Consider the following 27978-nt stretch of genomic DNA (forward strand, 5'->3'; position numbering starts at 1 on the left):
GGGCCCTGCTCATCTGAGCTGGATTGCACACGCTGCAGGGTGGCTGGTTCCTTAACCCACTGAGCAAGGCCAGCTGCAGTGTTTCACAGTTGGCAGCGTTGCGTACTCTGGCCAACGTGATTCTGGCTCAGTGCATCTAGAAGGTTAATGAAGCGGATACACTGGTGCCAGTTCTTGATTTTGTGTGTGTTTGGTTGCTCAGAGAGAGGAGGAAAAAAAAAATTCTTAAATCTTTTTATTCCTTTACATTTCTGTAAATGGCATGGTTTGGGTTTCAGGTGCCACGGAAGTGAGGAAGAACTTAATGGAGTCGTTTTTCCTTTTGCAAAAGAGGCCAAACAAAACCAGAGGAGGAGTCAAGGCATTCTAAGGTGATTCCATTTCTGTGTGAAGACCTATGTGAGCAGAAAAAGCATTTTAGGGTAAGCACATATGCAGAGTCAGCTTTTCTTGGGACTGAGAAATTTATCAGCGATAAGTGAGTTTTCTCTGAAATACATAAAAAAGCTTCTTCATATGTAAATAAAATAAACCCTGGTGGCTCCACCATCTGTGAGAGTGTGAGTGTTCTTGGAAAATGACTCAATCAGTTAGGCAAAGACATGAAACCATATTTGAATATAGAAATGTGTAAGTTACAGAGAAACTAGGATGCTTGGGATCAGCACTTAACTCCTGCCAGTATAGTGTTTAGAATAGATGGGGCGTCATGGAAAAATGAACAAATACTGCAGAAGTGGATGAGAACCTGTGAATACAGCTCTTTGAAATTGATTTAGTTTGTGGCATTAAGTGTTGACATCCTATAAGGATCATTTAGTTCAGCACCATTTTGTCTTTTAAGCCATTAAAAAAGAATCTGAGGCCCAGAGAGACTGAGTGAGTCACCAGCAAGACAGAGCTCAAGGCACAGCCAGGTCCAGACCCTGCCCTTCTTTGTGCTGCCTTCTTGGTGTGGGAGCAACTTCACTGTTGAGAAAAATCCTGTGCTGATCTTAGCACGTTTCTGTAGTGGTTGAGGCCTAAAAAGTTATCTCATCTCCTGGGCAGGCTCAGGAAGTTTTTTTTTTTCTTTTTTTTTTAGGGAATCACCCGTGGCACATGGAAGTTCCCAGGCTAGGGGTTGAAGCAGAGCTGTGGCTGCTGTCCTACACCACAGCCACAGCAACTCGGGATCCAAGCCACATCTGCAACCTACATCACAGCTTGTGGCAATGCCGGGTCCCTGATTTACTGAGCAATGTCAGGGATCGAACCTCATGGATACTAGCTGGGTTCTTAACCTACGGAGCCACAATGGGAACTCCAGAAAATCGACATCTTGAGGATATACATATATCTATATAACATAAAGTGTACTGACTACTATGTCTCCTAGGAAGTTTTGTTGTGGTTTTGTATTTTGGGTTTTAGCCTAAACGTGTATGCTAGCGACTCCTCTCATTATCATTTTATTTTTAAAAAAAATTTGGGAACACTATCTAGTCATTGTGATGGAGCCTGATGGAGGATAATGTGAGAAAAAGAATGTACATCTGTATGTGTGACTGGGTCACTTTGCGGTACCATAGAAAACGGACAGAACACTGTAAACCGACTATAATGGAAAAAATAAAAATCATTTTGAAAAAATTTCTGCTAGAAAGAGAAGAACATTTGGTTAGTTGAGGTTAGGCAGAGAGGATGGTTAGGCAACCCAGCTCTCTGTATCTATCTATCTATCTAGTCTATTATCTATCTAATCCATTATCTATTATCTATCTAGTTTATTGTCCATTACCTATCTACTATAATTATCTATATAATCTACTATCTATTATCTAATATATCTGTTATGTATCTAATCTATAATCTATCTAGTCTATTACTTATCTATTATCTATCTGATCTATTATCTATCTAGTCTATTGTCCATTATCTATCTAATATATCAATTATCTATCTAATCTACTATCTAATATATCTTTAATGTATCTAATCTATTATCTATCTAGTCTATTATTTATCTATTATCTATCTAGTTTATTATCTATATATCTAATATCTATTACCTAATCTACTATCTATTACCTATCTATCATCTACCTAATTTATCATCTCTTTCTATCTATGAAGTTCTCAGTATTCTTTTCTGAACTAGTGATACCCTCTTACTGGTTTCCTCCATGATTAATGAGTTAAATAAAATCCTTAGCATATGTTCTTTTTATATCTGTACAGGAGTCATAATTCTACTCCCCATTTTTTTGGTCAAAAACAACCTTTTAACAACTGCAACCAAGAACACATTTTCTAAATTGATAAAAAAAAAATTAAAGAAAAACTCACACCAGTTAAAAAAAATGGTTGAGTCCATGTTTTTGTTCAGGGGTCAAAAAAATAGGTTACTCTGCATTCTTGGTTTAGTCTGAGTTAAAAGACAAGGTCATGCCTATTAGCAGGAAAGGTATAGCAAATTTTCGTTGGTTTGCTTTCAAATTCGGTATTCATGTATGAGTTTTGTCACATTAAAATCCATAGATGGGAGCTCCCAATGTGGCTCAGTGTGTTAAGGACCTGACCAGTAACCATGAAGATGCAGGTTTGATTCCCGGCCTTGCTTGGCAGGTTAAGGATCTGCAGTTGCAATGCGGCCTGGATTGCAGATGTGGCTTGGATCTGGCATTGCTGTGGCTGTGGTGTAGGCCTGCAGCTGCAGCTCCAATTTGACCCCTAGCCTGGGAGCTCCCACATGCCTCGGGTGCAGCACTAAAAAGGAAAAAATAATCTGTAGATGTTTAGTGCTTTTCAGAATTACATTTCAGGAGTTCCTGTCGTGGCGCAGCAGAAACGAATCTGACTAGGAACCATGAGGTTGCGGGTTCTACCCCTGGCCCTGCTCAGTGGGTTAAGCATCCGGCGTTGCCGTGAGCTGTGGTGTAGGTTGCAGACGTGGCTCAGATCTGGCATTGCTGTGGCTGTGGTGTAGGATGGCAGCTACAGCTCTGATGGGACCCTTAGCCTGGGAACCTCCATATGCAGCGGGTACGGCCGTAGAACAAAGACAAAGACAAAAAATTTTAAAAAAAAAGTACATTTCAAATCTCTTAATACAAACATGAAGTCCAAAGCACCCAGGAGGCATGTATATACTGTTTATTGCAGAACAGGATTCATGTTTAGTTGTCGATTCTATAGTTTGCGTGGATTTCTGGTTTCACATCACAGACCATGCCCAAAATCTGGTTGATCACACTTTCCATGGAATTGCTGTAGCTTCTACTCAGTTCTTTTATCTTCCCCAGTGCTTGTGCTTCTATTTCTTCTGAGATGTTACTCTGTGAGCCCATTATCTACCAAAATAAAATAGACAGAATTCACTACTGTTTGCATCATATTAAAATTTGTTTCATAAGTTAAATTTGCTTTGGCCTGTTTATGAATGAATGTTCTCTGGTGTACGTGTATTAATTTTCTCAAAGAATGGATGAGATCACCAAAGCTATGAGCAGTATGGATAAACTTTTCAAAAAAATATAATCTGGGAGTTCCCGTTGTGGCTCAGTGGATAAACAATCCGACTAGGAACCATGAGGTTGCGGGTTCGATCCCTGCCCTTGCTCAGTGGGTTAAGGATCCGGCGTTGCCATGAGATGTGCCACAGAGGTGGCTCGGATCTGGCATTGCTGTGATTCTGGCGTAGGCTGGTGGCTACAGCTCTGGTTAGACCCCTAGCCTGGGGACCTCTATATGCCGTGGGTGTGGCCATAAAAAGACTGTATATATATAATCTGCCAAAAAGAAAAAAGAAAAAAAAGCCATACCCAAATCACTCTGCTGTACACCTAAAACTATGTTGTAAATCAACTATGAAAAAAATGGAATCTGGCTGTGGCAGGTGACATATTTCTAAGCTGACCTTCACTCAGTACAAGTTGAATGCAGATTCACAATCATTATACCATGCTCAGAAGTTTTCTCATGTATTTATAATAATTTCTGCTGAGTTCCTGTGTCTTCCCTGTTGCTTACTTTCTGAATTAAAAGTCTGAAAAATAAAGTTGGAAGATATAATTAAACCCATTTTTGCTGGTTTTGAAAGGGGTGCATCCAAGGCATATGGAGGTTCTCAGGCCAGGGGTCCAATTGGAGCTGCAGCCTCGGGCCTACACCACAGCCACAGCAACTCTGGATCCAAGCTGCGTTTTCAACCTACACCACAGCTCGTGGCAATGCTGGAACCTTAACCCACTGAGCGAGGCCAGGGATTGAACCCGTATCCTCATGGACCCTAGACACGTTCGTTAACCACTGAACCACGAAGGGAATGCCAAGGTTTGTCAATTTTTTTTTCTTTTTGTCTTTTTGCCATTTCTTGGGCCGCTCCCTCGGCATATGGAGGTTCCCAGGCTAGGGGTCGAATCCGAGCTGTAGCCGCCGGCCTACACCACAGCCACAGCAATGCAGGTTCAGAGCCGCGTGTGCGACCTACACCACAGCTCACGGCAACGGCCGGATTGTTAACCCCCTGAGCAAGGGCAGGGATCAAACCCACAACCTCGTGGTTCCTAGTCGGATTCGTTAACCACTGTGCCACGACGAGAACTCCCCTGAGGTTTGTCAATTTTTAAAGTATATTATTGGAATGCATTAAATCTTGTTTTTCAGGAAGATGCAGCCACAATCTGCCCAGTGAGATACCTTTACATGGACAGCTATATTTCTTTAGGTAATAGACATAATTTTGAAAATTTGGGTATAAATTGGACTTCTTTCAAATTGAGATTTATAGATATTTTGTCCTTAATTTTGATGGCTCGGTGTACAATTTTTTTCCTTGGCCACACCTGCAGCATATGGAAATTCCTGGGGCCAGGGATTGAATCCAAGTCACTACAGAGACAGTGCCAGATCTTTAACCCACTGTACCACAGCAGAAACTCCAACTTACAATGTTTTGATGATGCGAGCTATGTAAATTCAGGAGAAACCATACTTTGAATTTTGATCTTTGTCGGGGCTGGTGGTATCCAATACCATATTCTCTTGTGATGAGAGAATAGGTCAGTGGTAGCCTAGGCTCCTGGTTAGCCCAGTGATCAAAAGGGTAAGTAATCCTTACACTTATAACCATTCGTCCCCAGGCATTCTATTTTTCACTTTTGGTACAGTAATCAATACATGACATAGTCAATGTGTTACTATAAAATATTTATATAATAAACTTTATAAAATTTATATATATAAATTATATTTAGTCCAGTATTCTGGACTAAATATGATGTTCAGTAGGTTATGTATTAAATGCACCATAGACACTGATATTTTCAACGTGCAGTGGGTTTATCAGGCTGTGAACGCCACTGTAAGTCAAGGAAGATCTGTGCTTGTCCTTTTAATAATTTTATTTTTATTTATTCTTAAATTTTTTTTGCCTTTTGTCTTTTTAGGGCCAGACCCGAGGCATAGGGAAGTTCCCAGGCTAGGGGTCAAATCAGAGCCACAGCTGCTGGCCGACACCACAGCTCACAGCAACGCCAGATCCTTAACCCACTGAGAGAGGCCAGGGATTGAACCTGCAACCTCATGGTTCCTAGTTGGATTCGTTTCCACTGCACCATGAGAGGAACTCCTCCATTTAATAATTTTAGGTTCAGTTTAACATCTCCTGATTGTTCTTTCCTCAGCAGTGATTCCCAGTATTTCCTATTCTCTCTCTCTCTCCTATCTCTTAGCCTCTCTATCAGGGAATGATATGACTGAAATATAATTTTACCAGGAGAGTTACCAATTTAAAGGGATTCGGCATTGAAACCCTTTGTAAAGTTATCTTTTGCTAAAGCTAACTCCAATTTATCTCCTTTGTAAACTCAGCCTTTCCTTTTTTTTTTTTTTCTTTTGGTCTTTTTAGGGCCGCACCCGTGGCATATGGAGTTTTCCAGGCTAGGGGTCCAATCAGAGCTGTAGCCACCGGCTTACACCACAGCCACAGCAATGCAGGATCTGAACCGTGTCTGTGACCTTCACCACAGCTCACGGCAACACTGGATTCTTAACCCACTGAGCGAGGCCAAGGATCGAACCCATGTCCTCATGGATGCTAGTCAGGTTCGTTAACCACTGAACCACGAAGGGAACTCTAACTCAGCCTTTCTTAAGCAGGGTATTGGTATGGGTTTTGTTTGCTTGTTTTTCCCTTCTGTGAGGGTTTGGAGGGGTATACATTTGATTTAGCCCAAGCCACTCCACCAGTGATCAATTTTTTACTTCAAGGTTGTTAGAATATTCTAAAGCCTAGACTCCAGGTGCACTTTTGGGGTCCCAAACTTGAAATCGAGGCTATTGAGGTGATCAAGTTCAATTTCTTTTCTGTTTACTATCCAGGTGATAGGGCTTCCTCCTTCAAAGAAAATCATTTTGAAGCCATAAAGCTTCTAAGACATCAAATAATCTTTATCAAATAGCATTTCGATAAGTGAATACAGAAGAAGCACATACATGGAAACAAATTTTTCCTTGCTGTGAAGATGTTTAAAAATAGAAGAGAACTACTTATCAAAAGAATTCTACTAAAATAAAAAATTTCCTCTAAATCCAACTTCTTAATTTTTTTGTCTTTTTAGGGCTGCACCTGCTGCATATGGAAGTTCCTGGGCTAGGGGTTGAATCGGAGCTGTAGCCTAGGTCTACACCACCGCAACACCAGATCAGAACTGCATCTGTGACTTACGCCACAGCTCGCCCAGTGGGTTAATAATAATTTGAGTTTCTACAGTGTTTCCCGGACAGTACTCTATCAATGACTTATCATACCCTATTTTGTTTTATTATCATTATTATTATTTGTCTTTTTGCCATTTCTTGGGCCGCTCTCACAGCATATGGAGGTTCCCAGGCTAGGGGTCGAATCAGAGCTGTAGCCGCCGGCCTACACCACAGCCATAGCACCGTGGGATCTGAGCCTTGTCTGCAACCTACACCACAGCTCACAGCAATGCCGGGTCCTTAACCCACTGAGCAAGACCAGGGATCGAACTCACAACCTCATGGTTCCTAGTCAGATTCGTCAGCCACTGAGCCACAATGGGAACTGCATCATACCCTATTTTAAATGGTCTTCCTTGGGGGAGAATTCCATTTGTATCTGCAGATAGCGTGGATTTAAGCCGTGGAGGAGTTCAAATGAATGAATGTAATGTCCACAAAGCAGGGATAAGTGTCGTCTTGTCCACTGATGAGTTATAGGTGCCTCGAATGTCGCCAGGCACATTGTGGCTGTTCATTAAGTACTTGTTGAACAGAACAGAATGAGCCAGTCACCAGGTGTTACAGAGAACCTGTTACCTCTGTTCTATTGTGCTTGCTGGTTGAAGCCTGCTGCCTGAATGTGGGACACTATATCCATTAGAAGTTGGTAATTATGTGACATGTAATGGTACATGTGGTCAAAGGGATCCATTTAAGGACTTCTCCATGTTCATTTTGCAACCTTCAGGGTGGAGACTGCTGTGTATAGCGTTATAGCTTAATGACCGATGGTGTGGGTGAAACCCCTCAACCTTCAATAAGTTTCTTTGTACGTTGTTCGCATGCTCCAGTTTACGGGAGATTGAAGGTTCGAGTCCCGCACAGGTGCATTCTCAATTTTTGACGGTTTTGAGGAAAACAGAAATGCTTTTATGAAATGAATTTAGGAAGAAAGATGAAAGACCTCTTCAGTCTGTCCAAGGAGACTGTCTTAAGGTCTTTTGTTTAGCTTCATAGTTCATCTAACTTTTTCTTGCCTTGACAGTAGATTTACTTTTTCTGCTGGAGTCCAGCTTTCTTTTTAGTGATGTACTGTCTTCTTCAGGAGCACCAGTTATTTTGTAGGACTTTTCCAGGGTCCTATAGGATGGGTGCAGCCACTCCATCCCTATAGTTTGGGCTTTTTGAGAGTATCCCACAGGAATCCTACCGTGTGTATGTGTAACCCTATCAATGAAATCACAGAGTATGAATGACGGCCTTCTTTCACTAAGCATGGTATCTTTTAGAATCATCCAAACTGTTTCATGGACTGCTGGCATGGTCCTTTTTATTGCTGAGTGGTGTTACATTGGAGCAAGGGCAAAAGTAAAACCAGGAATCAGTAAAGAGCCAGGGATACATAAATCTTTCTTATAAAACTATTTGTTCCTCTACAACTCACATTAGGATACTTGGCTTCTATTGATAAATCAGGGGAGCTGGAAAAACATATTCCTTAACAAAAGCTAAAAAGCAACCCCAAAAAAGTAGCATTGAGGAGCAATGCCCACAGCAGGCAGAACACGCCTACGTGCCCTGGGTTAATGATGATGAGCTTAAACTGGAAGAGCAGTGTGTCTGGCATATGGAGATCATGCCATAAAGAAGATCTGTGCTCATAATTTACAATATGCTTGAAGTAGCAGAGGCCTAAACATGTTGACCTTTCTACGTGAGCTTTTGATCAACTAGCTGTAAAACTGGCTCAGCGCTCTAATTATGAGAGAGATGAGGAGGTGTAATTATGCTCCAATGTGGAGACCAAATATCCTTAACCCGATTGACATCTGAGGCGATCCTTCTGGAGAAATAATTATCTTAAGGGATTAAACCCAGGTCCTTTCTAAAATGATGGTCGGTTTTGCCATTGATGAAAAAAATAGTAGTGCATACGTTAGAAATATCTCCCACAGGATCAGAAGAACCGACTGGTGTTAAGGATGATTCTTTTAGATCCTGATGAGTCATGGTTCTGAAAGACCTCAATAGGAAAGATAAAGGCCTTGAGGAGACGGGTGTTTCATTCTTCATTCTTACAATGACTACTTACTGGATGCTTACTGGGAAGCAAACACGATCCTTAGGTCCAGGAAGGCAACAGAGAATAAAACAAAGAATGCCATTTTGGTGCTTATAGTCCAGAAGGAAAGATGAACAATAAGCAAAAAAAAAAAAAGGTAAATATATAATATATCCAGTAGTGATAAAAACTATGAACTCTAATGGGTACCTTCTTTCTTTATGAGAGACACAGTTTTAGATAAGGGGCTCAGGAACAAGAGCTAACAACCCAACAGAGGTCAAGGAGAGATAAATGTGCTTAGAAGAGGAGGATTTCGGAGTTCCCGTCGTGGCTCAGTGGTTAATGAATCCGACTAGGAACCATGAGGTTGCGGGTTCGATCCCTGGCCTTGTTCAGTGGGTCAAGGACCTGGCGTTGCCGTGAGCTATGGTGTAGGTCACAGACGCGGCTTGGATCCCGCATTGCTGCAGCTGTGGCATAGGCCAGCAGCTACAGCTCCGATTCGACCCCTCTCCTGGGAACCTCCATATGCCGTGGGTGCGGCCCTAGGGGGAAAAAAAAAAAAATAGAGGAGGATTTCTGGGAGCAGATACAGGATATGCAAAGGCCCTGTGGCAGAAGTGTGCCCAGTTCTTCCGGGGGAGGACACGGAAACAGATATGCCTAGAACAGAAAGAGGACATGTTGGAGTTCCCATCATGGCTCAGTGGTTAACGAACCAGACTAGTACCCATGAGGACATGGGTTCGATCCCTGGCCTTGCGCAGTGGGTTAAGGATCCAGTGTTGCTGTGAGCTGTGGTGTGGGTCACAGATGCGGCTTGGATCCCGCATTGCTGCAGCTGTGGCATAGGCCAGCAGCTACAGCTCCGATTCGACCCCTCTCCTGGGAACCTCCATATGCCGTGGGTGCGGCCCTAGGGGGAAAAAAAAAAAAAATAGAGGAGGATTTCTGGGAGCAGATACAGGATATGCAAAGGCCCTGTGGCAGAAGTGTGCCCAGTTCTTCCGGGGGAGGACACGGAAACAGATATGCCTAGAACAGAAAGAGGACATGTTGGAGTTCCCATCATGGCTCAGTGGTTAACGAACCAGACTAGTACCCATGAGGACATGGGTTCGATCCCTGGCCTTGCGCAGTGGGTTAAGGATCCAGTGTTGCTGTGAGCTGTGGTGTGGGTCACAGATGCGGCTTGGATCCAGCATTGCTGTGGCTGTGGCGTAGGCCGGCAGCTACAGCTCCCATTCGACCCCTAGCCTGGGAACCTCCATGTGCTGTGGGTGTGGCCCTCAAAAGCCAAAAGGAAAAAAAAAAAAGAAAAAAGAAACAAAGAAAGAAAAAGGAAATGTTACAAATGACCAATGCAGACACTGTTCTAGTGTATAATAGAACAAGATATTGCTCTATTATATATCTGCTTATATATTGCTGATAAGTCTTCTAACATTTCCATATGATTTTCTTTTCAACTAGCTGGCTTCCTTCTATAATCTGTCATGAAAATATAAAGAAATGCTCTTTGCTACCCTAGCATTTAAAAAATACCTGCAGTGCAGAGTAAAATGTAAGCGCATGACATTTTCGGAGGTGACAGGTTTGAGAGACAGAGGAGGGCCAGCCCATCGTGGAAGGCCCATCCGCATGCGTGGCCTTGGGGTTTTAGGATTCCTTTATCCAAATATCAATAAGACGACTTTCTTTTTGCTGAGTGGCCCATTTTATTCTAGAAGGGATCTTTTATATTAAGAAACAGCTCATTGGGAAAGTCTCTCTTTCCATGGGATCCAATTTACCTGATCCCACACAAGCTCCTGATCTACTCCCACTAAAATCAAAGTTGTAAATGGAGAGATTTACAAACTGTTCATCTTACAAGGTCAGGCTTCTGCACAGAACTTTATTTGTGTTTTTTGCTGAGGCAAAAAGAAAATATATAAACTTTAGTTACGGCACATGGAATTTAATCATTTCTTTTAGTTCACACTGCAATCGGCTCTGCAAAATTCCTGCACTAGTAATTTTTTTTTTTTTTACTGTAAACTGCAGATACTTTTTTTAAATGCGATGGTAGGAAAAACATTTCTTTATATTTTCATAAAAGATTTGTTGAATGCAGCTCAGCCAGTTGAAAAGGAAATCAGAAGGAAATACCAGAAGACTTTTCAGCATTTACAGCATATATTTTGATCATTCGTAAATCTTGAGTTCACTAAAATACATTTGGGTTAACAAGCTCATTGTGTAACAGTGCACAATGCTTTTTATTGATTCCACTAGTAAATTAATAGACAATAACAACAAAAATGTTCTCTGATTTTTTTTCTCACTAAAATGTGTTAATCAATAATCTGTAGTAGGAATAATGTTTTAGCCAATTCCATCCACTGTATATTTGAGAATATGATTTTTTTTTGGGGGGGGGTGTCTTTTGGTGGAAGTTCTGGGACCAGGAATCAAACCTGTGCCACAGCAGTGACTTGAGCAGTTCTAGTGACAGTGCGGGCTCTTAAATCCACTGCACCGCAAGACAACTCTGAGAATATGATTTTTAATATCTACTATGTGTTAGATAATAACTATTGATTGCCACTCTCTATGACAAGTCATAAAGCCTTGGAAGGGAAAATGTTAAATCAGTAATTCTGTCATGTTTAAGATTTAGTCTGATACTCAGCCTTGGTTGGACTATATTTGCTCAATTCAGTGTTTTCGCTTTATTTTGTTTTTGTTTTTTTCTTTTTCAGCCACAACCACAGCATATGGAAATTCCAGGCCAGGGATGGATTCCGAGCCACAGCTGCAACCTGCGAGGCAGCTGCAGCAATACTGGATCCCTTGCCACTGAACCTGGCTGGGGATTGAACCATGCCGCTGCTGAGACAATGCTGAATCCTTAACCTACTGAGCCACAGCGGGAACTCCTCAGTGTATTTTTCTCTTTTTTTTTCTTTTTTTCTTTTTTTTTTTTTTTGCTTTTAAGGGCCCACCTGTGGCATACCGAGGTTCCCAGGCTAGGGGTCTAATCGGAGCTGTTGCTGCCAGCCTGTGACACAGCCACAGCAATACGGGATCTGAGCCTCGTCTGCGACCTACACCACAGCTCACGGCAACACCGGATCTTTAACCCACTGAGCAACGGCAGGGATCGAACCTGCAACCTCATGGTTCCTAGTCGGATTTGTTTCTGCTGCGCCATGACGGGAACTGCCCCCCGTGTATTTTTCTCTTCTGGTATTCTGCATTACATCTTAAGAAGATGACTATCGTTATTGATGAATCTTAAGATCTCATAGGCTACACTGCATGGAAATTGGTGCTTGGTACTTACCTTAGCCTGTTTCTGTCGGAACTCCTGATCGATCTGCATCCTGTACTGGTCGATTTCTGCCATTGCCTCCTCCTTGGCTTGCCTCAATCGCCTGGCTTTTCCTGAAAATTAACGAGGGCGAAGAAGGAACAGTATTTCTTTTCAACATACCTGGAATTTCCAACTTGATTTTTAAAAAATATAGCCGGGGGCTCCATTTTTTTTTTTTTGATGATTTCCCCCCCCCCCCGAGAATGACAACCTTCATCAGAAAAGCAGGGGATAGTGAAAATTTCCTGATTTTTTTCCCCCCACTGGATTCGTTAGACCATAGAAAAGACAACTTTCTTTCACATGGCCATGTTTAAATAAAATATCTGCCCATTTACTCACAGCAGTCCCCGCCAGAGAACAGATTTTAGCTGTCACTTACTCGAAAAGACATTATTTGGTCACGTTTTCTGTCCTGATTTGCTGCCAGGAATCCTCCAGTCCCCACCAACTGGATCCTATTTGATGCTGGCAGGTCTCCAAGTGCATGACAAACATGCGGTTCAGACTCTATCAAACCAACTTATAATTTTTAAAAGCATTTTATTGTTTTTTTTTTTTCCTTGCCATTTGTTGACCTTACAATGTCTGATGAAGCCCCAGGGCACATCAAAGTAGCTGGTTTTTGTAGTTGCCTTCTCTGGGGGGCGGGGGGGGGGGGACTTGAAAGTAGTTGTAAAACCAATTGTTTTTAATGGTTAGGAGATTTCATTAAGAAGCTCTCTTTTATTACGAGCAGAGGTGTAAGCCTTAAGCCAGCAGACTGCAGTGGAGATGAAAGCTTCAGACAGATACCAAGCTGTGGAGATCATTAGGTAGGCACATGACTTTTTTTGGCAACCGGAGTAAGTTTGCGGGATTATAGAATCATCATCGTGGCTGCAAGTCACTCACCATCCACCACCTTCCCATACGAACGCTTTGTCACCATTCAAACTGCAAAGACACTCTGACCTGTGTGAACATCCATTTTTCTCCAAATCCTCATCTTTCTATTTTAGTTAAATGCCTTTATGCCTTTGCCTATTCGCCATAGTTTCTTTTCTCTAGTGATGTCTCTTCAGCTTTTGACTCTAATCTTTGCCAAGGGTCTGTTGTGTTGTATAGATTTTGAACTAAATAAGTATGTTCTCATCAAGTAGCAGAAAAGAAAATCTTAAACATTATCCATCATTTAGATACATGTTTTTACACGGCTTTTTTTTTTTTTTGGTACCTTTGTTGCACTTGACTGTCCTTGATTTCCACTTGTCTCTCCTTGCTACATATAAGTTGCTTTGCAAGTCACTGTATATAAATGGAATACAGAGAGTCACTGAGTTACAAATTGAAAGGTGTCTCTTTTCATATCTATTACCTTGAATGGAACGGAGCAGACCTCATTCAGAATGGATACTTAACTCCGTCTTAATTCTCTTTAAAAATCCAAGGTCTAGTGAAAATTCGTGCTCTCCTGATGCTTGAGGCTTAATGGAACATTCAGAGCAACGCTTACCTTTTTCCTATTTAATTGATGCTCGTGATCATTTTGTAGATAGAGATTGCTTCGTTCTCTATAGTTCTAACTATTTTGTGGCAACCACACACATACTCTTCACAGAACAAAGAGATGATAGGTTGGCAAGGAAAACTATTCCTAGATCCCCAGCCCACTCTCTTATCGTTGACATTAGACAAAAATATATTTAAGATGCATTAATATCTTAGTTTTAATGGGTGGCAGGATATATGATGAGGGGCTGAAGGATGTAATTTTATCCAGTAAGCCACACACAACATCATTACTTTCCATCTTAATTGCATATTATGTAAAATTACTGGTTTCAAAGGCATGACTCTAGCACATAATAATAATAATAAAAGCTCCGTGTGCCCGCCTCCAGAGCTCCCCTTAAGAGGCTCTCTATTAGCTCCATCACACAGTGACAAACTCAGAGTGTGACTCATTCCCCCTTCATGGCACCAGTCACCTGCTGGTTCTCATTCAATTAACTAGAGGAGCCAAGGGAATTCGGTGCTGGCGCAGCAATTTTCTGGATGCACTCAGCGGCAGCCGCCCGTGAGAGCCTGCATCGATAGGCTCCCTCTGATTTCAGCCAGTGCAGGAAACGGGAGCCTCAAGCTGGCTGGCTCCACTGCAGGTGAAGCAAAATGCCTGCATCAACGCCGAGTGGATTAAGCTTGGGCTGGCTCCTCGGTCTGTGCGGGAGATTTCCAGACTTTAAAATGACACCTCTTTCTTCTTAAGCATGAAAAAACCATGGCTGCTGTGCACCCACACAGGTTCATATTCTTTTTTTTTTGTATGTGTTTGTCTTTTTGCCATGTCTTAGGCCGCTCCCACGGTATATGGAGGTTCCCAGGCGAGGGGTTGATTTGGAGCTGTAGCCACCAGCCTACACCACAGCCACAGCAATGCAGAATCCAAGCTCCATCTGCAACCTATACCACAGCTCACGGCAACCCCGGATCCTTCACCCACTGAGCAAGGCAAGGGATCGAACCCGCAACCTCATGGTTCCTAGTCGGATTTGTTAACCACTGCGCCACAACGGGAACTCCTGCGTTCATATTCTTATTTCTTAACACGTTCTCTATCAAACCCAGGGGGGACCCTAGGGGATAGTCTGGACTTTAAATACAACAGTCGAATTTTGGTCTCTCTCTCTCTCTTTTTTTTTTTTAAGGTCACATAGGTTTATTAGGCCAAATGTTCTGATTTTTGGTTAAGGAATGTGGTGATCTCGTGACTCATGATTTTAAGTACTGCTAAAGCAGGAGCTGCAGCGTAGTGCGATGGCTTTCCTTTATCCAGCCCAGCTTCATGCAATATTTATTGAACACAGCTACACAGAGTGCACAGGGCGAGAACCAGAGGAATATCTGATAGGGCCTTGCCTCTAGCTAACAAACATGCAGTGGATTTTGGAAATAGGCACAGGCTTTTCCAGGGTCCAAAAGGAAAATTAGAAAACACATAAAAGTGGGAGGAACCCACAAAATCAACTGTGAAAACAATGAAACACACACCTTGGTTCTAGATGTTTTGTGATAGTTAAAAATTACAACTATGGAAACTTGTGCTTCCCCTTCCACCCCAAGAGTCATGCCATGTCTTATGACGACAAAGTAAGTGAAAAATACAAACAAATAGATCCACGACTTCAGAGTCGGGGCTGTGAGGGGACATCAGGGAAGATTTCTGAGGAGAGTCTTTAAGCCGAATAGACTTCATTAGCCAGGACAGAAATGGGAATGGATTGTCTATCTTTGCGATCAGCAAACGTGTGAGATGATGCTTTTTAAAATAGTTTGGGGGACTCTTTCTAGATGGGTCTACCTTAATAAAGTCATTCATTTTTATTAAAAAAAAAAGCTTTTGTTGTTGTTGCTGTTTTTTGTTTTTTGTCTTTTTTTTTAGGGCCACACTGGCCACATATGGAGGTTCCCAGGCTTGGGGTCAACTTGGAACTGCAGCCGCTGGCCTACACCACAGCCACAGCAATGCCAGACCGAGCTGTGTCTGTGACCTACACCACAGATCACAGAAGTGCCGGATGCTTAACCCACAGAGCAAGGCCATGGATTGAACCTGAGTCCCCAAGGATGCTAGCCAGATTCATTTCCACCAAGTCATGACAGGAACTCCCCCCAAAAAGCTTTTTTTTTTTTTTTGTCTTTTTGCCATTTTTTGGGCCGCTCCTGCGGCATATGGAGGTTCCCAGGCTAGGGGTCGAATCGGAGCTGTAGCCGCCAGCCTACACCACAGCCACAGCAACACGGGATCCGAGCCGCGTCTGCAACCTATATACATACCACAGCTCACAGCAATGCCGGATCCTTAACCAGCTGAGCAGGGCCAGGGATCGAACCCGCAACCTCATGGTTCCTAGTTGGATTCGTTAACCACTGTGCCACGACGGGAACTCCCCCCCAAAAAATTTTTAATTGGAGTTCCTGCTGTGGCACAGTGGGTTAAGAATCCAACTGCAGCAGCTCGGATTGCTGTGGAGGCTCAGGTTCGATCCCCAGCCTGGCATAATGGGTCAGAGGATCTGGTGTTGCCTCAGTTGCTCCATAGTTTGCAGCTGTGGCTCAGCTTCAATCCCTAGCCTGGGAACTTCCATATGCTGCAGGTGTGGCCCTAATTAAAAAAAATTAAAATACAAAAAATAAAAAAGGAGGTCCCTGGAGGCCTAGTGGTAAAAACCTGGTGTTGTTGCTGCTGTGGCTCAGGTCACTGCTGTGGCTGGGATTCCACCCCTGGCTCAGGAATTTCTACATACTGCAAGTGCGGCCGAAAAACAAACAAAAGAAAAACAGATTTAAGAATCTATTGCAGGGAGTTCCTGTTGTGTGCTCAGTGTTAACGAACCCAACTAGTAACCATGAGGATGCAGGTTCGATGCCTGACCCTACTCAGTGGGTTAAGGATCTGGTGTTGCCAGTGAGCTGTAGTGTAGGTTGCAGATGTGGCCTGAGAACTTGCATATGCCGCAAGCTCGGCTCTAAAAAGCGAGAAAAAAAAGGAAAAAGAATCTATTATTGCAAAGAGTCATGGGAAGGATTATTATTATTATTATTATTATTATTGTTTTGTCTGCACCTTCAGCATGAGGAGTCTCCTGGGCCTGGAGCTTGGGGCCTGGGATCAAATCCAAGCCACAGAAGCAACCTGGGCCACTTAAGGGACAATGCCTGCTCCTTAACCCACTGTGCCGCAAGGGAACTCCTGGAAGGATTTTTTTTTTTTTTATGTACGGAAGTTCTTAAAAGAATTTTCAACAATTTTTAATCATTATTAGGAAAACAGGCCCAATTCCTGGGGGTTCTTTTGCTAAGAAGGAAAGGAGCGAGTAAAGTGTGGGTTTGAGATGTTCCAAGGCCTCTGGGACCCATGAATGTGACTCTGCTTGGAAGTAAGGGCTTTGCAGGTGTAATCAAGCTAGGGTGAGGGCACACTGGGTGAAGATGGGCCCTGCATCTTTTTGTCTTTTTTTTTTTTTTTTTTTGTTGTTGTTGTTGTTGTTGCTATTTCTTGGGCCGCTCCCGCAGCATATGGAGGTTCCCAGGCTAGGGGTTGAATCAGAGCTGCAGCCACCGGCCTACGCCAGAGCCACAGCAACGTGGGATCCGAGCCGCGTCTGCAACCTACACCACAGCTCACGGCAACGCCGGATCCTTAACCCACTGAGCAAGGGCAGGGACCGAACCTGCAACCTCATGGTTCCTAGTCGGATTCGTTAACCACTGTGCCACGACGGGAACTCCGGGCCCTGCATCTGATGACCGGCCTCCTTGGAAGGAGAAGGGAGTTGGATAGAAACACCTAGAGGTACAACACAGAGAAGAAGGCCATGGATTCCAGAGGGAGAGATTAGAATGAAGCAGCTCCAAGCCAAGGAGAGCTGAGGATGGCTGGCCATCAGCAGAAGCTAAGAGAGGCACAGGGGACAGGGTGATCATGCCAGCACCTTGCTTCTGGACTTTTGGTCTCCAAAATAGGAGGCTAACATGTTTCTGTCGGCTTTGGCATAAGCGAGCCTGTCAGTGGTGATTTGTCACAGCAGCCCTAGAAACTAACAATGGCTCAGAGGAACAGAGAAAGGATGCTGCTTGAGCACTGGAAAAGACAGAGACTAGAAAGAGGTAGAAAGAGGAGGTATCCACGTGAAAAACAATATGCAGACCCAGAGCAGAACACACTGTTACTAAGAGCATTTTTATTCTACTCTCCCATGCAGAAGGAAAAAAAAAAAAAAAAAAAAGCTCTCAGTGTTCAGCGCAATGGGATCAGCTGCGTCTCTGCAGTGCCAGGATGCAGGTTTGATCCCCAGCCCAGCACAATGAGTTAAAGGAGCTGGGGTGTTAGAACTGCAGCTCAGATCTGATCCCTAGCCTAGAAACTCCATATGTCAGAGAGAGAGAGAGAGAGAGAGAGAGAGAGAGAGAGAGACAGAGGAAGGAAGGAAGGAAGGAAGGAAGGAAGGAAGGAAGGAGGAAGGAAGGAAGGAAGGAAGGAAGGAAGGAAGGAAGGAAAGGGAGAAAGAAAGAGAGAAAGAAAGAGAGAGAAAAAGAGAAAGGAAGGAAGGAAGGAAACTTTCTTGGCGTTGGGGGTTGTTAATATGATGATATAACATACCTGGCTCAAAGAATGTTCTTATTTTGCTCACTGACTGCAAACCTTGGAAAAAGTAGTAAGTCACCAGAAAAACAAAGAAACCACCTCTCTTTTGGTGCCTGTGACTATACAGTGCTTCTCTGCCGACTCTCATCTTTCCTTTCATATCTCTGCTTTCCCATAAGTCTTTTGCTTCGCCGTTTACTGGTTCTTTCCTTATTAAAAAATATATATCGTAAGTCATTTTGTGTAGAGCCTGGATGGAATAGAACCAAACGCTCTTCATAGATGAACATGTTCTGTGGTTATCCCTTTAACATGAAGAAAAGAAAGCCCAGCATACCTACAAATACCCCATTAGTCTGCGGACTATAAAGAAAACGGAAGGATTTACAGGCCCACAAAACTACCAAACAGGGCCATGAATTTCTGTTTGAACAAGTTTTACTTTATTCGCTTAGTGGAAGTCACGTCTTTGTGAATCGAAACACTCACTTGCAAAACCAACATCAAAAACCTCCCTTGCACAGTGAAAATTGTATTGTCAAGGTGCTTGTTTATTTTGAAAATTTTTGAATATTTTATTTATTTACTTATTTAATTTTATTCTGTCATTTTTTTTTTGGCCACACCCACAGGTAATGGATGTTCCTGGGCCAGGCAGCAAATCCAAGCTTCAGCTTTGATCTATGCCAGAGTGGTGACAATGCCAGATCCTGAACCCACTGTGCTGGGATGAGGATGGAACCCATGTGGCCACAGAGACAATGACAGGTCCTTAACGTCCTATGCCACCGCAGAAACTCCTGTTTTATTTTATTTTTGGCTGCATCTGCAGCATGGAAGTTCCCCAGTCCAGGGATGGAACCCACGCCTCAACAGTTACCAGAACCACAGCAGTGAAAATGCCAGATCCTTAACCCACTGAGCCACCAGGGAACTCCCCAGGGTGCTTGCTTAAACAATTTGGGATATCTGTGTATTTGAAAACAAATAAGCAATTAAAAATAATGGATTCAAATTTTGATGGTAGATCTCCTAGAGACCCCCAAAAAATCAGCATTTCTGTGTTCGCTGAGGTGTTATCAGAGTGAGAAGCAGAAATATTTAATTCAATGGGGACTTCATAGAAGATGTTGAACAAGAGATCTGTGGGACTCGGGGCTGTGGCGTCCAACAGAATCCGTCTTACTAAACAGTGGAAGAGTGTTCACAGCTAACTATTGTGAAGCCCCTGCTGGGTACCAAGGGGTGTTTTCGGGCCTTTAAAAGCCTTTGCACACTTGATCATGACAACAACCCCATAAGGTAGGTACTCTTATATCCATTTTGAGGCTTAAGCACAGGGAGCCTGAGGGATAACCTGCCCAGCATCACCCCACCCGTCAGAGCCAAGAGCTGGATTTGAACCCAAGGAGCCTCTGACTCCAGGAGAGCACAGCCCACGCTGTCTGGTTGGAAACCCTGTGGGGGTGTCCCTTATTTTTATGAAGATTGTCCGTAGCTTTGAGAACCTCTTTAACACACCTGCTTGTTCATTTTTTTTTTTTTCCTTTTTAGGGCTGCACCCGAGGTACTTGGAGGTTCCCAGGCTAGGGGTCAAATCAGAGCTGCAGCTGGTGACCTACGCCAGCGACGCTGGATCTGAGCCGCATCTGGGGTATCTGCGACCTACTTGGCAGCCTGTGTCAATGCCAGATCCTTAACCCACAGAGCAAAGTCAGGGATCGAACCCACACCCTCGTGGGTACTAGTTAGGTTCTTAGCCCGCTGAACCAGAATGGGAACTCCTGCTTGTTCATTTTTTCTCATGTCCAGGCGTGAACTCTGATACTGCTCACCATGTCCTTCCATCTACCTCCTGTGATGCAACTTGTAATTTGGGGTTAAGACAAACCTTACTTTCTCGATCTGCCCAAGTAGACCGATTGTCATGTTGTGAGCAAGCCTAGGGTGTGCTTTTGGAAAAATTTTGGGAACACGGGCTCTTTATGCGATGTCCAGAACTTCAAACAGTGTTAACGCAGAACTGTAGAACATTCCAAGTTTGCAATGAGTGTCAATGAAATAAGTACTGTGCTCATAAAAGTTCATAACTTAAAGTAGAAAATCATATTCCAGAGGAACACCAGTCCTTATTCCTCCTGTGGATGATGGTACTTTGAATTTCTATTCTAGTTCTGATCAAAGATGCAATTCAATTCCCCAAACCAGATCAGGTGTTTTGTCGTAAAAAATGTAACACACCCACTTACATGTTTTGATTGAGGAACAATTGTTAGGCAAAAGGTGTTCACTTCAAGTAAGATAATTTAAAATGGTGCTCACCTACTGTGATTCCATCTAAATGCAACAAGTTTCACAAATTAGAAATTTAGGTGAATGTCTCAGCTAATAAATGCAATGGAATCTGTAATCAGTGAAGAGAATTAAATATCTCAGTTCTGCGATCTTACTAGTAGCAGCCCTGGTCTCCCCATTATAAGAAAAATTGAGCCAGGAGTTCCCTTGCAGCTCAGCCGGTTAAGGACCTGGTATTGTCACTGCAATTATTTTGGTTGCTACTGTAGCAAGGGTTCAATCCCTGGCCCAGGAACTAACACATGTCTTGGTTGAAGCCAAAAAAAAAAAAAAAAAAGGTTGAGCCAGAACTTGCCGTACTTGTATAAAAGGAACAAAACTAGATTGTTTTCATTCTGTTTTTCTATTCCATTCTTCTATTGTTATGACTTACCATAATATGCAAATATATAGTATATAAATTAAAAATAAAAACAACTATTTAGTTTGTATTCTACTACCTTAGATACCATTTTCTGATCCTTAAAACATTTTAGCCATATATAGATTAAATATTTATATAATTTATAATATATATTTACCAGACCATACATATTATTTATAATCTTTTATTCTAATTTTTTATATTTTTACTTTGGTAAAGAAAAGACTGACACTCAGGTACTCAATAACTTACACGAAGGAACATAAGTTTGTACAAAGAAACATAAAAAGGCAATGATTTTTTCTTTCTTTCTTTCTTTTTTTTTTTTTTTGTCTGCCTTTTCTAGGGCTGCTCCCATGGCATATGGAAGTTCCCAGGCTAGGGGTCTAATTGGAGCTGTAGCCACTGGCCTATATCACAGCCACAGCAACACCAGATCTGAGCCTTGTCCTGCAACCTACACCACTGCTCACGGCAGTGCCAGATCCTTAACCCACTGAGTGAGGCCAGGGATCGAACCCGCAACCTCATGCTTCCTAGTCGGATTCGTTAACCGCTGCACCAAGAGGGGAGCTCCCAATGTTTTTTTCTACTCCGCTGTCTCACATCCCAACTTTTCAGGTCTGTTTACTAACCACACTCTCACCTCCCACCCCAAAACAAAACAAAGCAAAATAACAAAACAACCTCTCAGCAGCTGGTGAGTGTCCTCAGAGTGGGGACCGATGATCCCATTTCCACTGCCCTGAGCATCTGGGAGCACTCCCTAAGCTATCAGGATCCTGTGGGGTCTTCCCAGATGGGCGCTGCCCCTCTGCTTTAGCTCCTCCTAGAAGAGCATCTGCTGTTGTTTTACAAATGTGAAAATCCCCACCCCCAACACACTCCAAATGGAAGATGTTAACTCCTTGATGACCAACAGCACTTCGTCCCCAGGCCCCTAGGAGCCTAAGGATGGAGAAGATGAACTCCTCTGACCCCACCTGGGAACCCACCATCAGCCAATCAGAGCCCTGCACAAGAGCTGCCCACTTACCCTCCTTCACCTGGCTTTTAAAAATGCTTTACTTTTTATTTTTTAATTTAAAAAATTTTTTTAATTTTAATTTTTTTGTCTTTTTGCCTTTTTCTAGGGCCGCTCCAGCGGCGTATGCAGGTTCCCAGGCTAGGGGTCTAATCGGAGCTGTAGCCCTAGCCTACACCACAGCCACAGCAATGCCAGATCCTTAACCCACTGAGTGAGGCCAGGGATCGAACGCGTAACCTCATGCTTCCTAGTCGGATTCGTTAACCACTGAGTCATGACGGGAACTCCTACTTTTTTTTTAAAAGGCTTTTAGTTTTTTAAATTATATTTTTAAATGATTTTTATGTTTTCTATTATAGCTGGTTTCCAGTGTTCTGTCAATTTTCAACTGTACAGCCAAGTGACCCAGTCACACATAGGTATAAACATTGTTTTTCTCATGTTATTCTCCATCAAGCTCCATCACAAGTAAAAATGCTTTACTTTTTGTTTGGGGAGTTCTGGCTTTGTTGGAGCCACAAGCCACCTGTCTCCTTTCACGGCCTGCAATAAATCTTTCTCTGTTCCAAACTCCGATGTTTTCATTTGTTTGGCCTCACTCTGCGCTCTGCACACAAGCTTGTTCTGACACTCACACCTTAGGGCTCCAACCTCTTACCTGTGTCCCTTTAGATAAAACATTTATACCACCTACTGGATTAGGTAACAACTGCACTGGGATCGGAGGCAGTCCTCCTGAGTGGAATATATCAATATTTTTGCAATGTAATATTAAATACTTCCACCTTATGAATCTTGTATTTTTCTAAAATGATTAACATGGGAATTGCTGTTTTTCTCTCCCTCCCTCCCTTTCTTTTTAAATTCATGTTCACCAGTCTCTTTTTTTTTTTTTTTTTTGCTTTTTTAGGGTCACACCCATGGCATATGGAAATTCCCAGCCCAGGGGTTGAATTGAAGCCACAGCTGCCAGCCTACAGCCACAGCAACGTGGGATGAGAGCCACATGCCAACACTGGATCCTTAACCTCTGAGCGAGGCCATGGATCAAACCCGCATTCTCATGGATCCTAGTTGGGTTCACTAACCGCTGAGCCACAAAGGGAACTCCTCTCCTGGATATTTGAAAGGTGGTAAAGGAAGCTGAATACAAGAAAACTGCACTGTTTCAACCAGCAGCTCCTGGGCTGCCTTGTTTTCCATACAAAGGCACTGCATTCTTACCATTGCTGCCACGCTTTGCTGGGTTTGTTGTAAAAAAAGACCTGGAGAAGGAGCTAACGTTTGCCTTCTTTTTCTTTCACCTTCCGGTCCTCTCTCAGCCCCTCCACAGGGAGTCTTTCTCTTTTGTGTTGTTGATGTACACATTGCTGAGTGCTCAGGAAATCAATGCATCTTAAGAAAGGAAAACGATTTTACCCCAGGGGACCCAGTCGTGTCCCCCCACTTCCTCTCTTGCCTTGTAAAGTCCCCTACCTACATTTCATTTCATACGAAACAGACCCACAGACTCTGAAAACAGATGTATGGTTACCCAAGGGGAAGGGCTAGGGGGAGGGATGGACGGGGAGGTTGGGGACGGGTGTAGGCACACTTTTGTACACGGAATCGATGGTCAACAGGGACCTGCTGTGGAGCATAGGGAAACCTACTCAAGTGCAGTGATAGCTTATATGGAAATGGATATGTGTATATGGGTGGCTGAACCACTTTGCTGTATGGTGGAAATTAACACAACGTTGTCAATCACCTATACTTCAAAAGTATACGTCAACAAAAGAAAATACTTTAAAACAAACTTCAGCCTGCCCCCACCCTCTTCCTATAACTCTGTGCATCCAAAGACTTGAATAAGCAACAATTTTAAGACCTGATCCCTGTCTCGCAGGGCTTGCCATCTATTTTTTTTTTTTTTTTTGGTCTTTTTGTCTTTTCTGGGGCCACTCCCGTGGCATATGGAAATTCCCAGGCTAGGGGTCGAATCGGAGCTGTAGCTGCCGGCCTACACCACAGCCACAACAACGCCAGATCCCAGCCTCGTCCTTAACCTACACCACAGCTCACCGAAATGCTGGATCCTTAACCCACTGAGCGAGGCCAGGGATCGAACCCACAACCTCATGGTTCCTAGTCAGATTCGTTAACCACTGAGCCACAATGGGAACTCCCGGGCTTGCCATCTAATGGCAGAGATAGGAAGATGGTAAATGACACACATTGTTATGGGATTAAGTCATGAAGTGACATGAAATGGGACTATGGGAAAAACAGAGGATTTGGCCCAGGGAAACCGAATGTGGGTGGTAGATCCGTGATGTTCTTTTTTCACTTAAAAATCATGGGCGTTCCCGTTGTGGCGCAGCGGAAACGAATCCGACTAGGAACCATGAGGTTGCGGGTTCCATCCCTGGCCTCCCTCCCTCAGGGGGTTAAGGATCCGGTGTTGTCGTGAGCTGTGGTGTAGGTCACAGACACGGCTTGGATCCTGCGTTGCTGTGGCTGTGGTGTAGGCTGGCAGCTGTAGCTCCGATTCAACCCCTAGCCTGGGAACCTCCATATGCCTCAAGTGTGGCCTAAAAAGCAAAATAAATAAATAAATAAGATAAGCAGAAGTAAATACATAAAAATAAACACCATGTTCATTTTGTACAGAGCAATTGTTAAGATCGCAGCTTGGGCATCAGAGCCCCTTCTGCATGCTATCTCCACCATCACCCTCTGCGTCACCAGGGGCACATTGCCTAACTGCTCTACGTGGTCACGTTCCCCTTTTTGCAAAAGATCTTGGCTTGAGGAGAAAGTAAGATAAGTTTTGAGCATGATACCCGACACAATATCTTTTTTTTTTTTTTTTGACTTTTTGCCATTTCTTGGGCTGCTCTCTCGGCATATGGAGCTTCCCAGGCTAGGGGTCGAATCGGAGCTTCGGCCACCAGCCTATGCCAGAGCCACAGCAACGGGGGATCCGAGCCGCGTCTGCGACCTACACCACAGCTCACGGCAACGCCGGATCCTTAACCCACTGAGCAAGGGCAGGGATCGAACCTGTAACCTCATGGTTCCTAGTCGGATTCGTTAACCACTGTGCCACAACGGGAACGCCTCTTTTTTTAATATTATGGCAAATTATGGACTCTCAGTCTCTCTATATATGCGATGAAAATACCTAATCTACATGGTTGTTGGAAGCAGCAAAGAGAACAGGAAGGCGATTTACATTTTTTGAGAACATTTACAAGTAAGTATGTAGACACATGATTCAATAACAAGAACACTAGAAACAGAGAATAAAATGGAAATATATATATCTGTGTGTATATATACATATTTTTTTTTCCTTTTTGGCTGTGCCTGTGGCATGCGGAAGTTCCTGGGCTAGGGATTGAACGTGCACCACAGCTGTAACCAGAGCCACATCAGGGGCCATGGCAGATGCTTAATCCACTGAGCCACGAAGTAACTTCAAAATGGAAACGCCTTTTTTTTTTTTTTTTTGTCTTTTTAGGGCTGTTCCTGTGGCCAATGGAAGTCCCCAGGCTAGGAGTCAAACTGGAGCTACAGCGGCCGGTCCACACCACAGCCACAGCAACACAGGATCTGAGCTGCTTCTTCAAATTACACCACAGCTCACCACCACCCAGGATCCTTAACCCACTGAGCAAGGCCAGGGATCAAACCCGCACGTCCTCATGGACCCTAGTTGGGGGTCCTTACTGCTGAGCCACGATGGGAGCTCCCAAAATGGAAATACTTTCAAAGATCAGAAATTAAGAGCCATGGGTGGGGGAGGGGGAGTGAGTTTCTATCAACAAAATTTGACAGAAGCAGAAGCTGATGTTTGCAGAGAAGAAGTCCCTGGCTCAGCTTCACTCTCTAGTAAGGAGATTCAATCTGGAAGTTGTCTATCTCTTAACTGTTTCACAGTATTGAGACACTGAGGTGTGGCAACATGAAGGAAGTTGCAGAGGCAAAGCTTAAGCCTGTGTCTTTGTAACTTCAATGTCCATTATTATTTCACTTAGCACACGGCTTGTTCCAAAGATCCGAGTGGGGGAAATTCACCCCCATACCCCCATAGTGATTGCGGAAACATACAAGGGGGTAGTTGAGACGGCGGGGCCAAGATCTCCCAGGAAACTTGGTGGAACCCTCCTGCCTGCCCCTGAGGGCTATGCTTTTAAGACCAGCTCCCCTCCACTCCTCCCGTTTTGTGACCAAACCCTCACAGGACAGATAGAACAGACACTCACTCTTCTTGGCTTCCTCAAGCTTGTCCTTGGCCCTCTTCTCGGCCTGGAGGAGCTGGTGGATGCCCTGAGACTGGCTGGTCATGGTGGCCGGCTCCAGGTCAGGCAGCTTCTGGGACTCTGGGACGCAACGGGTCTGTTTATCTTTAAAGAAATCTCCACATAACTCAAATTGTTGTGTCAACACTGAGTGCTGAACACAGCTCTTGGTTCCAAAATGGCCTGATTGAGCAGGTGAGCTGGCCTCCAAGGAGAGCCCAAGGGTGGAATCCAGAAAAACAAGTCAAGTCAAGGAAACGGAGAACTTGTGTCTGTGAGCTTCTGCTCTATCACAGGAAATAAGGAGACTTTAAGGGGTGCTGAGGCTACTTAGGGACGAAAAGTGAGTAAGATATTTTAGGCAGATGAACTTCCCTCTTCTTCCAAGGGATACTGGCTTATCTGCTGCCTTTTTCTTGCAAGTTAACTGGATCGTTCTTGGTTCTTTGTGGTTCTGGTATTAGGTCTTTGTCTTTATTTGTTCCCGGCAACACAAAAATCTGCTTGGGGGAGTTCCTGACATGGCTCAGCGGAAACAAAACTGACTAGTAACCATGAGGACGAAGGTTTGATCCCTGGCCTTGGTCATTGGGTTAAGGATCCAGCCTTGCCATGAGCTGTGGTGTAGGTCACCGCTGCGGCTCAGATCCTACATTGCTGTGGCTGTGGCTTAGAACAGTGGCTGTAGCTCTGATTTGACCCCTATCGGGGAACTTCCCTATGCCACAGGTTTGGCCCTAAAAAGCCAAAAAAGCCAAAAAAAGAAAAAAATCTGCTTGGGACAAATTTTTTAACCTTTCACAAGGAAGGTGATTTCCTGGCTTAGTGCACAGAGGGTGAGCACCGGTTCTCCTGCTTCTCTGGGTCTCGGGTGATAGGAATGAAAAGGTTTCTTGGGACTTTGTGTTGTGCTGTTGCTGGAGTTCCTGGAAAAGCTTAGTGCGGTGACAAAATCAGCACAAAGGGAACTATAACTATTGGTTTTGTTTAAATTAAAATCATCTAGGCGTTCTCTTGCGGTGCAGTGGGTTAAGGATCCAGGGTTCTCTCTGCAGTGGCTTGGGTCCCTGCTGTGGCATGGGTTCGATCCCTGGCCCAGGAACTTCCACTTGCCATGGGCTTGGCCAAAAAGAAAAAAATCATCAAAACCCGCACGTTGTATTACTCAGCACTTGTCCTGTGGGTTGTGCTGCAGCAATCTAGTAAAACCATCTTACTTGATTAGATTCAGCCCACTAGTGATTGAAAAACATCGGAATGTTTGTCACGGTTGGGACTCATAAAAATATCACTTACATGTATCGTAAAGTTATATCTGAAATGAAAAAGCTAATCTTTTGACATATGGCCAAGGCTGTTTTTTTTTTTTTTTCTCTGAAGCAGTCAGCAGATTGGAGTGTCATGTACCATTGCTTTCAGAAACTACAGCTCTATGGCCTCATCTATAAATACCAGGTGCAATTTCTTTTAATAGATGCACAAATTTAAAGATACATGTGAGGTGTTCCTGTCGTGGCCCACTGGTAAGGAATCTGACTAGTATCCGTGAGGCTGAGGGTTTGATCCCTGGCCTCTCTCAGTGGCGTGGGGATCCAGCATTGTCATGAGCTGTGTGTGGTGTGGGTTGAAGTCATGGCTCAGATCTGGTGTTACTGTGGCTGTGGTGGAGG

At 43.7% G+C, this 27978-nt stretch overlaps 1 protein-coding gene across 1 annotated transcript; it reads right to left on the minus strand.

The window, feature by feature from the left end:
- Positions 1-3120: 3120 nt before the first annotated feature.
- On the minus strand, positions 3121-26612 carry ATP6V1G3 (ATPase H+ transporting V1 subunit G3). Its single transcript, XM_047755033.1, has 3 exons — positions 26273-26612; positions 12120-12220; positions 3121-3332 (listed from the first exon to the last, which is right to left on the minus strand). The coding sequence occupies exons 1-3, from the start codon at positions 26352-26354 to the stop codon at positions 3159-3161; spliced, it is 357 nt and encodes a 118-aa protein (XP_047610989.1). The 5' UTR covers positions 26355-26612; the 3' UTR covers positions 3121-3158.
- Between the last annotated feature and the right edge of the window lie 1366 nt (positions 26613-27978).

This window comes from Phacochoerus africanus, chromosome 12 (assembly GCF_016906955.1).
Source record: "Phacochoerus africanus isolate WHEZ1 chromosome 12, ROS_Pafr_v1, whole genome shotgun sequence".
Classification (NCBI taxonomy): Eukaryota; Metazoa; Chordata; class Mammalia; order Artiodactyla; family Suidae; genus Phacochoerus; species Phacochoerus africanus.